This window comes from Carettochelys insculpta, chromosome 31 (genome assembly GCF_033958435.1).
Source record: "Carettochelys insculpta isolate YL-2023 chromosome 31, ASM3395843v1, whole genome shotgun sequence".
Lineage (NCBI taxonomy): Eukaryota > Metazoa > Chordata > Testudines > Carettochelyidae > Carettochelys > Carettochelys insculpta.
In genome coordinates this window covers 10,315,288-10,329,533 of record NC_134167.1, presented here as the reverse complement: position 1 = coordinate 10,329,533, position 14,246 = coordinate 10,315,288, and the positions used below count along the sequence as shown (strand labels likewise).

General features: G+C 44.6%; 1 protein-coding gene across 1 annotated transcript in view; it reads right to left on the bottom strand.

Annotated features, from left to right (window-relative positions):
- ANTXR1 (ANTXR cell adhesion molecule 1) overlaps positions 1-14,246 on the bottom strand; it is a 155,800-nt gene that overhangs the window by 36,309 nt on the left and 105,245 nt on the right. Inside the window, exon 15 of the mRNA XM_074981686.1 lies at positions 551-646. Coding sequence (XP_074837787.1) covers positions 551-646 — 96 coding nt within the window. The remainder of the gene's footprint in view (positions 1-550; positions 647-14,246) is intronic.

The following is a 14,246-nucleotide window of genomic DNA, read 5'->3' as shown; positions in this document are numbered from 1 at the left end:
GTTCAGTCTTTGGGCAAACACTTCAATTTTTCATTTTGGAAAAAAAGGATGAAAATGGAAATTTCCATTTACTAGGACAGACCTTTTGGATGAAGAAAAAAAAAACCCCAAAAACCTGAACAACTCTTATGAACAGAAACTAATCATTGATAAAGTAAAGCAGTCAAGAACACCCGACAGACCAAACCCAAGCATTCACAGAGCCCACCAAAGAATGATCAAAGACTTAAACCAATATTTTCAGACATGGGTGTCCAAAGTTAGGTTCCTAGATCCATATTGCAGCTGGGATTTTCAAAGGAAACCCCCAGAAGGTTACGTGCCTAACTCTCATAGAATTATAGTGGGATTCCTGAATAAATGGTCTGATTTTCTGAGGTTCCATGAATTCACTTGACCTCGGTGGAGTTTCTTCTAATTAACTAGAGGACACAGTATCATGGAACTAGAGGACACAGATCCCTTTTGTTTTCCTCTGGGAGAATGACAGAAAGGTCTTGTGCCTGAATACAAATGGGTTTTGCTGGTGCATAAGCAAATATTTATTTACCTCCATCCTTTTAATGCCACCAACACCTCGCCCACCATAGTAAGAAGCATCAACCGTTGGCCATTTCTTCTTAGGAAGGCCATCATCATCTTCTTCCTAGAGGAAGGAAACAGAACATCATGGATTTGTTTTGTCAGTGGACACAAATGAAACACAGCTGAAAACTGATGTTGAGGTAAAGTGCAATTGCAGACTACAAAATCCCTTGCACAAACTGTGCTGAGCCAGCAGAAGCTGTACTCAGGTTAGCTTAGTGCAGCTAGCTGGAATCCAGCTAACACCAGTAGCAATAGCAGTGAGAACTGTGCAGTGTGGGTGGGGTAAGTAGGATAAAGCCTGGCATGGATCCTGGACAGCTACTCAACTCACTATCTCTCTGTTGTTTTTACTGTTACGTTATCTGCCAGCTGGCCTCAAGCTAGCTGAGGTATGGTAGCCCATGCATAGCCTTTGCTGTGTAGACATGCCCTTAACATGTCAGGGAGCTGTAAGGCAATCTTTTAGTGGTTATTTTTCAGATGCGCATTCCTATTAAGAAGATATTGTTTGGACTCAAACACCCCTTGAGGGGCACAATCCTGCCCCAGCAAAACAACTTGTTTTGTTTTAAAGATGGACTCTGCCTTGCATCATATCTCTGAATTCTAGGAAGTAAATGGGTTGATCCCCAAGTGTTTCCAGTTGCAAAATCAGTGCTTGAAATTTGGTTGAGACATCCTTAAAACAGAAGAAGAAGCACGAATACTTTGGCAGTGGCAGTGGCAGCAGCTGACACTCTGGGCTCCTTTGAAAGTCTGGGTCATAAGAACATAAGAATGGCCATACTGGGTCAGACCAAAGGTCCATCCAGCCCAGCATCCCATCTGCCGACGGTGGCCAATGCCAGGTGCCCCAGAGAAGGAGAACAGAAGACAATGATCAAGTGATTTATCTCCTGCCATCCATCTCCTGCCCTTGTTCTGAAGGCTAGGGCACCATACTTTATCCCTGGCTAATAGCCATTTATGGACCTAACCTGCAAAAATTTATCAAGCTCTTTTTTAAACCCTAATAGAGTCCTGGCCTTCACAGCCTCCTCGGGCAAGGAGTTCCACAGGTTGACTGTGCGCTGTGTGAAGAAAAATTTCCTTTTATTAGTTTTGAACCTACTACCCATCAATTTCATTTGGTGTCCCCTAGTTCTTGTATTATGGGAAAAGGTAAATAATTTTTCTATATTCACTTTCTCCACACCATTCATGATTTTATATACCTCTATCATATTGCCCCTCAATCGCCTCTTTTCCAAACTGAAAAGTCCCAGTGTCTCTAGCCTCTCCCCATATGGGACCCGTTCCAAGCCCCTAATCATCTTAGTTGCCCTTTTCTGAACCTTTTCTAATGCCAATATATCTTTTTTGAGGTGAGGAGACCACATCTGCACGCAGTACTCAAGATGTGGGCGTACCATAGTTTTATATAGGGGAAGTATGATATCTTTTGTCTTATTATCGATCCCTTTTTTAATAATTCCTAACATCCTATTTGCCTTACTAACTGCCGCTGCACACTGCGTGGATGTCTTCAGAGAACTATCCACTATAACTCCAAGATCCCTTTCCTGATCTGTCGTAGCTAAATTTGACCCCATCATGTAGTACGTGTAATTTGGGTTATTTTTTCCAACATGCATTACCTTACACTTACCCACATTAAATTTCATTTGCCATTTTGCTGCCCAATCACTCAGTTTGCTGAGATATTTTTGTAGTTCTTCACAATCTGTTTTGGTTTTGACTGTCCTGAACAACTTGGTGTCATCTGCAAACTTTGCCACCTCACTGCTTACCTTGTTTTCTAGATCATTGATGAACAAGTTGAACAGGATCGGTCCCAGGACTGACCCCTGGGGAACACCACTAGTTACCCTCCTCCATTGTGAAAATTTACCATTTATTCCCACCCTTTGTTTTCTGTCTTTTAACCAATTCCTGATCCATGAAAGGATCTTTCCTCCTATCCCATGACCACCTAATTTACATAAAAGCCTTTGGTGTGGGACCGTGTCAAAGGCTTTCTGGAAATCGAGGTATATTATGTCCACTGGGTGCCCCTTGTCTGCATGTTTATTAACCCCTTCAAAGAATTCTAATAGATTAGTTAGACACGACTTTCCTCTGCAGAAACCATGCTGACTTTTGCCCAACAATTCGTGCTCTTCTACGTGCCTTGCAATTTTATTCTTTACTAAAGGTCCAGAGGTATCTGTTGGCAGGCCTGCCCCCAGGGGGAGCAGCCTTACCCCAACTAGATTACAGACTCCTTGAGGGGTTTATATAGTTATTACATGGGGGTCACAAGCTATCAGCTTTCACCTCAAAACCCTGCTTTGCCTCCAGCATTTACACTAGTGAGAAATATTTTAAAATATGTTTTTAACTATTAAGGGCAGGGGTCACACACACCGATGAAAAGGGTTTCCAATACGGAAGCTTGAGAACCACAATGCAGTAAGTGACCGCTCTGCATTGGTCCCAGAGCAATGCACTATCTGGCCCTCCTGGATTATAATTTCCAGCATTTTCAAACTGGGCTGTGAATTGGCAAAGCAGAGCTAGTTAGACAACAGGATGTATGTGCTATGAAAAAAAAATTACAGAGAATTTTTTTCTTTATTGCTAAATTATTAACAGGACTTTTCCATGTTTTTGACCCAAAAGCAGAAACTTTTTGGCATTTGAAAATCCAGAACAAAGAAAAAATAGAGAACAACCCACCATTTTTAGTTTTTCACTGAAAAAACAAAAAAATTGAAAGGAAATTAAAATGTTCATTTCCAAACAAAGGCCTCCTTTTGTCACTTTTGTCTTTCAGTTTGAAAATTCTTACTGGTTCTGAAGGAAAGCTAATGATTAACTAACAAATGTCAGGTCCTTCTCTGCCGAATAATCTGTTTGCTGAAACATAAGAACTTAATATCTCGGCATGAAGTTTTCCATGAGGATTATTATTTGTTTAAATTGGGATCAAAACCATTATATATTTTCCTTCAGTGATCTTCTCTCTCTCTCCCTCTCTCTCTCTCTCCCCCTCTCCCCCCGCATTTCATTCAGCACAAGCTGGACTTCTCACAACAGGAAATGCCAAGACTTAAGAAATTTTCCCCACAAGCGCTCATAAGCTCTGCGAGTCATTTCAGATCTTGAAAGGAGGTGTGTCTGCCAAAACAACAACAAAGAGCATCACGCCCCCACACTCCCAGGAAAAGAGCTGCAGTGTAGGCTTGGAAAGGAGAGAGTCACAAGCCCACTGCAGGACAGGGCTGTTTACAAGATTTGTAGGCTCAGGCAGTTTTGCAACCCAGGAACAGAAAACACCCTCGATGTGCTTCAGGCTTGGCCAGAAACCCAATGGAATATATGAGTAGCTAAAACAAAGGAAGCACAAATGGAGGAAGGCAGATCTGGCCATTAGTCTCACTGGCCCCATCACATAACTCAGAGATGACCGGTGTGGGGATGCCAAGGGGACACCTGCCACGTGTCCTTGCCCCTCCTGCGGCCCATGCCCCGCCCTTTCCTTGCCTCTGCCCATGTCTTCCTGTGGACTGACCCTGCACTCACCGGCAACGGCGCTGGGCTGACAGTGAGTGCAAGGTGGGGGGAACTGGCATGCAGGTGAACATGACCCCTGTGCACCTTCCACACATCACTTATGTTATGTGGCACAGTGGGGGTATCCATCCACATCACACTCTGTCACTACCCAGCATGGACAAGCTAATGATTCACCTAGCAGACTAAATTTGGTGACGAATCCTGGCCACTTGCTGCCAGAGGCACACGGCGCATGCACTAAGAAGAATCTGAGGCACAGAGGGGTAACGTGACTTTCATAGATTCATAGGCCAGCAGGGACCACTGAGATCTGGCCTCCCATATAACACAAGTCATAAATAAGGTCAGACGACAAGTCGATAGCAGAATCATACATGGAACCCAAGTGTGTTAGCTTCAAAAACATCCTTCTCCTCGGTTAAAAAGGCAGGGCCAGACTCTGAAGCCCTTGTTCAGTCATGAGTCATTCCTTGCTCAGGCCACCCTTCCAATGGTGGCAGTGAGCATTTTTATTGCATAAGAACTGAGTCACAGCTGAGTAAGGATTCCAGGGTTTGGCCCAGCAGCGTCAGGAAAACAGGACCCTCAAAATCCAACTGTGTTTCAGGAAGTTGGAAACAGTCTGAGTAAAAGCTGGCATCTCCCCACTCAAAAGATCTGCCTTAGATGGAACAAGAATTAAATTAAAATCAAAAGAATATGCCAGCACAGATACATTTTGGAACCCCAAGATCCAGCTTCAGAAAATAACGGAAGATGAAAAAACCAAAGATCTCTATCTCATAGTTTTGTAATGGGCTCCATTTATTCATCCCTGACCTGAGGCAACCTTATTTGTGGTTGACGTGAGGAGAATGCAAGCTTCTCGAGGGACAACTGAATGATTCAGGGCAAGAATTCCAATTGAATTGGAATAGGATATAAAAAGCTTGGACAACTTCCCTGCCTTCTTGATTATTTTCACAGTTGCCACTGCAATATTTATGAAGAACTTTACATGCTCAGAGCATTGTATAGCCCTTGACAGTACCTTGGATGGTGGGACATTATTATTCTTATTCTACAGCAGAGGAAAACTGAGGCACAGAGCAGTGACATATGACTAGCACAAGACTGGCAGTAGAGGCACAATGAGAACTCACTAGCTCTTCCTTCCCAACATCTCTCAGCCACAACACCTTGGGACAAGACGGCTCTTATGGGAGGGCTGGAAAGACCAAGAGGTATCTCTACCCATCTGACCAGACAGCCTGTTTTTGTTCAGTTTTGCAAAGAGCAAAAGTTGGTGCAAGATTCTCACCAGCATCCAAGACCCAAGTCGACGAGATTGGTATGGGTGGAGTTCCCACTGGCTTTGAAAGTAGTTCTTCATGTTCTTGTATTTATCTGCCCTAGCACTCTACCATGGAAATCCAATCCTGTGCTCTGGGCACATAGGTGAAATAAGGTACCCTAGGAAGACACCCCCAGCTCCAGAGGTCTCTCCAGCACACGTGTTTGCAGTCCCTTATGGGGCAGGAGGAGGCATGTTTGAGTGCTCCTATACACTCACTATTCTCCAGTTGCCACAAGTTCCATGGAAATGATGCCCTCACCCGTTCAGGGGGCATAGTGGAGCTCAGCCACACCAAGAGGGGTAAGGCACAGCCTATTGCTGGGATGACTCTTTGAAGTCCATTCCTCACCAGTAATCAGGTCAACTCACTTCTTGCCACATGTGCTTTGGCTACCAGGAAGTGCCAGATGGTGTCTTTCAGCTGCGTCTCTTGCTGCCCACTATGTTTTCCTGTGCATGAACTTAACTGCTGTTTGCAAACAGAACGCTTATCCTGACTTAATTCTGCAATATCCGGATATTCATAGCAAATGAAACACGTGTACTGTATTGCTTTGAGGTGCAGTAAAAAATCCTGAATTACACAATTAGCTCCAGAGAAATGCTTTATTTGCATTATAGCATATTTCAGCTGGTTCTGGACCAATGGATTTATGTTGCTGAGGGCAGAACGAAGCACATATGGTGCCTATTAACTCGGCTGAATGCCATATTTCTCAACTACCTGCCTGTCATGAGGAAGATCAAAAACACTTAAGATTAAAGGTGGTGCAGGAGATTAATGCTTGCTTTAGTTTATTTTTTATAAGTTGCCACTTCATATCACTACAAAAAATTAGCTGTCCAACAAGCAGCGTCTGCCATTCAAGTGTTCTCCTAAGGTAAATCCAATGCCTTTAATTTTCCATTCCTTCAGTTCTAAGTTTCAGGCTTCTTAGCTTTCCTAAGCTAAGTCAAGTGGGGATAGGTCAGTAACTGGATGAGAGACCACCTTGGTAAAGCAAGGTGCTGCATGAAGTAATGTCAGTGGTTTCCTTGGGAGCACTCTTGTCTGTAAAATTAAAGGGGTGCTGTTTTGGTTTAGCTAGCTCAAATGACAAAAGCACAGGAGACATGGCAGCATGGGCTAGCCAATCACTGGACAAACTGAGATTTGGAGAGTAACAGAGAAGGAGCCATGTTAGTCTACATACTATCAAAACAAAAAAGCAGTCCAGTAGGGGCTTGTCACAGCTTCACTGCTATTACTATTTGATCTAGCTTGTTTAGACAAATCTACACACCAAGGGTGCCATGCTGGGAGCATGGGGAGGGGGCAGCAGTCATGTGTACCAGAGTGCTCCTTGCTCTTCTTCCCATTCCCCTGACTGTCAGGGAGTAAGGGAAAAATAGACAGCTTGTGTGCCTGCCTCTCTCACTCCTGGCTGTTGAGGGGAGAGGACAAAGGGGTAACTCACAATCTTTGTACTTTCCCCTCACTCCCTGAGAGGTGCACTGTTTGAATGAGAGCACCAGGTGTGGCTTAGACTTGTTGAGTCCCAGGGCTGAAGTCCAAGGGCTCCAGCCATGTACAGCAAAGCTCAAGCTACTGGCCTCTGCCTGGAGTTGATGTCTTAGGCTTCAGCTTTGCGCTCCCCACAAACCTGCACTGATCATGGCAGCACTGCTCCGTGCCACTGAAAGGGCAGGGTGACCTATGGCCACATTCTGGCCAGCACTAAAGACTGCCTAAGATGGAACAGGCTACACTTGGCCCCGCCCCAATGGGGCCACCCTGCTACACTTGGCCCCGCCCCAATGGGGTGCAGAGCCAGGCCCCTCTTCCACCTTGCCTTGGAGCCCACAGTGGCTGTCGGCCCCACTGTCTCCCTGACCTGAGATGGCGGGGCTTGGATGGGCTCAGGTTTCCATCTCCCGCTCCTGCATTCGTATCATATTATTTTGTTATAAGAAGAGGGTTGCATCGCACTGAAATTTGAGAGCCCCAGTCTGCAGAATTCCAGGTTCTTATGTCAGTAAGGCAGACCAGTAATTCTCTTTCCTATGCATGTGCAAAATGTAGGCATACACAATCATGTTATAAAAAGGGTGCCCAGAGGGGAAAAATTAAGCCTCCTATAGAAAAACTCCTGCAGAAACCATTCCCAGGTTGATAATCAGACCCTTAACAACATCCTGGAAGATAGGAGTACATCTGTAGTGAGAACTGGGGCACGGATATATTTAGGAATTGTGCTTGCTGTGACATTCGGAAATTTTTTGGCAACTTTATTAAAAAATCTAAAAGAAGGGCATGTTGTTCTTGTGATTAGATGTGCTACTTGCCTACAGTTCCATGCATTCCTATGGGTTCTAAAGCTAGAACAAACAGAACTATAATCTATTGGGCTGGAGGGACTGTAGGTGCCAGAGTCGAACCCATACTGGCATAATAGAATTAACGTTAAATAAAGTAAGTCGACAGATGTGAAAGGAATGATCCCTAATGGCATGTCAACACTACAGGGTTATTCCAGAATAGTTTATTACATAGTCACTAGTACAAAATAGGTCATTCCAGAATGAGGGAAGCTATTATATCAAAACATGTTCTGGAATGCAGGGAAGTCTCAAAATAAGCAAAAAACTTATTCTGAAGTTGCATGTTTGCATATGATAGACCTTATTTTGGATTAGAGCCCCTGAAAGCACATGAAAGATAGGCACTTTCAGCCAGTGTTCTATTCTACACAGTAGTGTTGTTCCAGAACAGCTTATTTCAAAATAGACCCTATTCCCTGTCTATTTCTCACAGAATGAGGTTTACAGAATTTGAAATAAGCCATCCACTATTTCAAAATTATTTCGAAATAGTAGTTTTGCTGTGTAGCTGCTCACAAAGTTATTTCAGAATAGTGGCTGTTATTCCAAAATATCTTTGCTGTGTAGACACACCCTATGTGTCTTAGCAAATTGTAACTACAGGGGGAAACTGACTTCTCACTGTCCTCTGTTCTCATCAGCTTTGCTGCACTGATCTGCCATTATGCCCACATGTTTCAGATTCAGCTTGTCTATTTAAAACTTCACCTTCCACACAGAAAACCCACTTCTCCCCTATTCCCAAAGGCATCCAATCAATTTTCTTTTACATGTCTTTCTCCCTTTTCTCTCCTGGGTAGTCCCTTCCCCCTCACTCTGCAATCCCTGGTTCTAGCAAGGAGACTGAATGAAATAGGCAGGCACAGAATTGCAAGCTGGTTTTTCTCAGGCATACGTTGCCTAATTGGGTGTCTGCAAAAAATTCCGAGGAGAGTTTCTCTCTGGGGTTTGTTTTACTATCTCCCAAGAAGTCCATTCAGGAAGAGAGAGCAAAATGAACTGGAAAAGCTTAATAAATACTGATAAACACCTGTGCCAATGCCTTTGTGGATGAGCCACTGCCGGCTGTTCTCTGGCTCCAGGAACGTTCAAGCATGTGCCTGTAAGATGGCTTGGGGAAGAATAAAGCAGTTCAAAAGGGGGAGAGAAGAACAGAAGCTTTGTTCTGATGGTTCAACAATGACCTTCGTGTGGTGAGTTAAATTCCTCTCAGAAGAGGACATAGGAGCCTGCGTGGTTTTGCAAGCAGACTTCCCTTGACAGTGTTAATAAACACCTTCTGCCTGTCCTAAATGTGCTGCTGAATGTGCCTTTCTTTCCAGGACTTTCTTGTGTGTGTTTGTTTTGGTGTATGTGGGTAAGACAACAACAGATGTAAGCATTATCCAATTACGGCTTGGCTGGTGGCTTGGCCCTGATCCTGCGCCGGGAATGACCTTCTGGCTTGGGTGAAAAGGCTGACGCAGCGTGGAGAGAACAGGTCGGAGCTCTGGGGAGAGAGGCTGTATGCTGTGGCGGTCTCTCTGGTTCTCTTTCCTGAGTGTAGTAATGATAGGGCCAGGGCCTTGTGTCCCTAAATGTCTCGGGGAAAGAAGGTGTAACAGTTGTGGGAAAAAGTTAGCTCCAAAATCAAATCACAAGACGTCTCCTTTCCAACCTCCAGAGAAGGGAAAGGACAGAGTCTGGGGCATCGAAGAGGTATAATGAGTTCTGGGGCTACTCCTAATGCTCTGTCCCTTTTTATGAGGCTGTATTCACAGTCTACTCCCCTGTAGATTAGTAGCAGCACATTGGGTCTGGCAGTGAATGTGGATCCATCACATTACAAGGACCAGGCATGACGTACTTTTCATTGGGGTTGTCCCACACCAGAGGTGGGCCACCAGGTTGTGTGCCAACTTCAGCTCCATGGTGAATTTCTTGTCTGGTCAGATTCTGGTCTGAACAAGTAGGCAGGAATACCTGGAGCCTTCTTCCCAGCTGTTGGAGGAAGTATGTGTGTTTTTGATCCACCAGTGCCAGGCAAGAGTCCGGCAGGCCGGCACAAATGCATTCTACCTTCACAGCTACAGGGCATAGATTCCAGTCAGACAGCAGCTGGGCGCTAACATGCTCTTCAGGTCTTTTCGCTCATCTGAGTGGCTGTAATTAGACCTTTTCTGAATTTGACTCATACCCTCTGTCCTTTGTCCAGCCTCCCCTGTGCTCTCTGTTGGACAAGATTTGTGATCTTGAGGTTAATTTATTTGAAATCTTCAGCTGATAAAATGTCTTACTTTACCAAGGAGTATGTCTCCAAGCTGTCTCAGAATTCCTTTCACATAAAATCTTGGGCAGATTTCTGAAAGCACCGCTGCTAGTTCTTCATTGTTACAGTATACTGCATTCTCCTTGCAATGCAAACCCATATTGGCCTCTGCTTTTAAATCTGCTGAGGCAAGAATTCTTCTTGTCTTATTTTTGCCAAAAGTATGGGGGGAAAAATTCTTCTTGTAAATGTAATGCTGCTGCGTAAGGGATTAGCACTGCTTTGTGCTGGAGATGAGCGGTTACTAGGTTTCTATGGGGGCGAGAGCTATCTGCAGCACAATAACAATGCCAGATTTCAATAGGCTGAGTCCATCTTCCATTTATTTTTAGAAAAATGGAGAGAATGGGGCCTGATCCTCTCTGCATGCAACGTGTTGCTTTCAGTGGCAGGGTGTCTGTCAGGATTGGGCTCTGTAATGGTAACCAAGTCCAACGAAATACACTTTGTCACAAAGTCTGCCTTGGTTTTTGGGTCTGATTCTAGAGAGTGCTGAGCACTACGTGAATTTCCACTAATTTCTAAAGGTATCTGAAGAAGTTTTCAGACTCAGAACTTTAAAAAATACATGTTAATTATATCTGAAGTTAGAGGGTGCTGGTTCTCTGTAACTTTAAGGTACTGATATACCTTTCTGGTTGCGTAAAGCCATATTTGTCAACATTTTTCTTCTGAAGTATCCCTTTAAAAAAACCTAGAAGTACCTCCAGTACCTACAATTTTCAGATCCACAATTTTTTTTTCTATCTTTGCAACACATTTGTTTAAACAAATTTCACTGTAACTGGTTGGTTGCAAGAAACTGCCTATCAGCTTTCTTTCAGAGCTTAGAGTTCTATCAACCTTGGTTCTCATTTGCCCTAAGGTTGCTTTACATCATTTTAGCCTTATAAAGCAGGAGTACACATACTATATGTAAGGCTGCTTTATACGGCTAACGTGACATAAAGTGATCTTAAAGGCAAATGAGAATCAAGGCTGTTAGAATTCTAAGCTCAGGAAGAAAGTGCTGTCAGATCAAAGGTGTTTACAATGTAAGAATGACAGTCACAATATTGGCACCCCATGAAGTTCCCCAAACTCTATCACCTAAACATTTATGGCCCAGACAATCTGCATTACATCACAGAGTCTAAGTTTAGTTATGGCTACACTGCAGCAGGCGTTTTTTTTTAATTTTTGTCATTAACCAAAATATTTTGAGAGCCACATTGCACACAAAGTTCTGGGCTGCTGCAGGGGATTGGGGTGCAGGATGGGGTTCTGACCTGGGGTAGGGGTTTTGGGGTATGCAAGAGAGGTGTGAAGTGCAGGTTCCCAGCCAGAGGGAGAGCAGAGTTCTGGCAAGCTGCTTGTACACCAGGGCCCTACCCCACTTTCGGAAGCTGCTAGCTGTTGGCATGTATCTGCACACCCTTTGGTGGGAGGGAGTGAACTGCTTCCTTGGGTAACACTGCTCTGCCTGTGCCTGCAAGCACTTCCACCTCACATCTTGCATTGGCTGGACCAATAGGAGTTAGGAGGATGATGCTGGGGGAGCTCTCTCTCCACCCAGCCAGCTGCATTTAGACATGTGCCAGCAGCCAGGCAGTTCTGGGAGTGAGCTGTGGCCATGGCATGCAGACAGCCTGCCTGAGCCCAGCTGCACCACTGCACTTGCAGCTTGTTCAGAAATTCTGGAGCTGCAAATTTCTGTCCCGAGTCAGCCACCCAAGTGTTGTCTGGGCTTGGACTCAGGCACAACCGAATGTCCATGCTGCTATTTTTAGCAGTCTGGCTAAAACAGAGCTAGTGCATGTCTGTCTATGACCAGCTGCAGTGTGGACATAGCCATTCTGGCCACATGGGACCCACACACCATCACATGGTAAACTGTGGCAGAACTAGCATTAAACCCCAGGAGTCAGCTCTCCCACTTGTATAGTGTGACTAGTGCTGCTCCAGGTTACACCCACTGAAGATCTGGCCACTGGAGTCTTGTGGTATGTCTACACTACAGAGTTATTCCAGAACATCTTACTCCAGAGTTATTATTCCAAAATAAAATATTCCAGAATAACATGTCCACCCTACAGGGAAGCCCCAAAATACACAAAACTTATTCCAAAATAGTGTCCCCACACACAGTAGAGCCTATTTTGGATTAGAACCCCTGGAAGCACTGCTTCCAGGGGCTCTAATATGAAATGCTATGTCTACACAGCAGAGTTATTTCAAAATAAGCTATTTCAGAATAGCTGATTTTGAAATAGCCCAATTCCCTGTGTATACAGCCCATATTCCAAAATAGCTACTGTGGAATAGGCTCTATTCCTTGCAAAATGAGGTTTGAAGAATTTGAAATAAGCCGTCAGCTATTTCAACATTATTTTGAAATAGTGGGTGTGCTGTATAGATGCTCACAAAGTTATTTTGGAATAGCGACCATTTTTCTGAAATAACTTCGCTGCGTAGACATATCCAGAACTCTGCTGTAATTACTAGGCTGCCAGATAGATTCAATCTCTATCATTTTATCACAGCTTGCAACACAAGACAAATAAATAAATAAATACATCGCAACCACAGTTTTTTGGATATAAACCTTTGTCTTAGGCACATCCCCAGACGGTGCCTTCATTAGCTGGATCTTTGCATTTAAAGTAATTGTAGGATTTGAAACACCAGACCTCAGAATGTCTTTATTTTTGATCTCAGCAGCTCTTTGAGGTTTCTGAGTTACGTTGCAGGCTTCTCTGCCAGAGCACATTGAGAGCTGCTGCATGACACAATGGCCATTACATTGTTCTTGATATCAGGAAGCCAAATTCACGTTAGCAAACTTTAAAAAAGAATTTTGAAATATCAGTCATCTTATTTTGAATTTGGTACAACCAACTGTATGAGGAATAGCACCTATTCTGCAATAGGTATTTCAAAATTGGGGCTGTGTAGACAGGAAATAGGGGCTATTCCTAGAACAGCTTATTTTGAAATAAACCTCTGAATAGACACACTATTTTGGATTAGAGCCCCTGGAATCTCTACTGTGTGTAGACACACTACTTCAGAATAAGTTTTGCTTATCTGGGAGCTTCCCTCTCATGTAGACGCATTATGCCAGAATAGTTTATTTTGGAATAACAACTCCAGAATAAGCTATTCCAGAATAACTCTGTAGTGTAGACATATCCTTAGAAGGGAGTGAGACATCTGTCTTCACCCAAAGGGGCCACCTCTGGGGAGCTGAAAGCCAAAAGGAAGATGCTCCTTGCTGAACCACTGAGGGGAAATATAGGAGTAGCTGCCCTGATTTGCGACAGAATGTGCCCGGGGTGCCACCTGGGGGAATATGAGGGGTTATGTACCTCCCAAATGCTGTTGGCAGGAGGAGTTGGCCAGCAGCTGGTGGTGGGACTAGTGAGGGATGGCCCTGGCGCCTGCTGGAGGGGTCAGGCACCCTCTGCTCTTGCTGGTTGCAGCGGGAGGCAGCAGAACAAGGCAGCCCCATGGACACCGTGGTCTGCTTCTCCTGCTGCTGCTGGTGAGTGCAGAGCATGGAGGGTCAGACCCCTGCTGCCGGGAGGCTGCCTCATGGCTGATGCCCCCACCCGCCCCAACTCCCTCCTGATCATTTGCTTCTGGAAAGTTCATTGGACACATTTTCCCCTCAAGTTTTTTCTTCAGTGGTGCTAGCTGCTTGTCTGTTCATGTGTCGAGGGACAGACAGGCTGCATGGCTCCTGTGTTGTCCATATGAAAATGAATTAGCTGCAGGTACAGGTTGATGAACCAACAGGAGGACATTTATTCAGGCATCCTATAATGCCCTACCCCTGGCTGGGTTATTGGTGGTAGGCCCAGAAACTGGAACCTCGGAATGTAAAAAGCCTGACCCTGTACTAAAAAGGCCACTGTGATGCAGCAGTGTTCTAGCCAGCTCATCAGCCTACAGGTCTGTACCTATGGTTCAGCCACTCAGTGCCTGCGCATGGGTTACCAATGTGCAACATGCCTTGAAGAGTCCCTTACAATATGCGCTAAAGGCTGATGCTAGACTAGGGATCAGCAACCTTTCTGCTGCGGAGGGCTGAAATTTGACCTTTTGACCTCTATG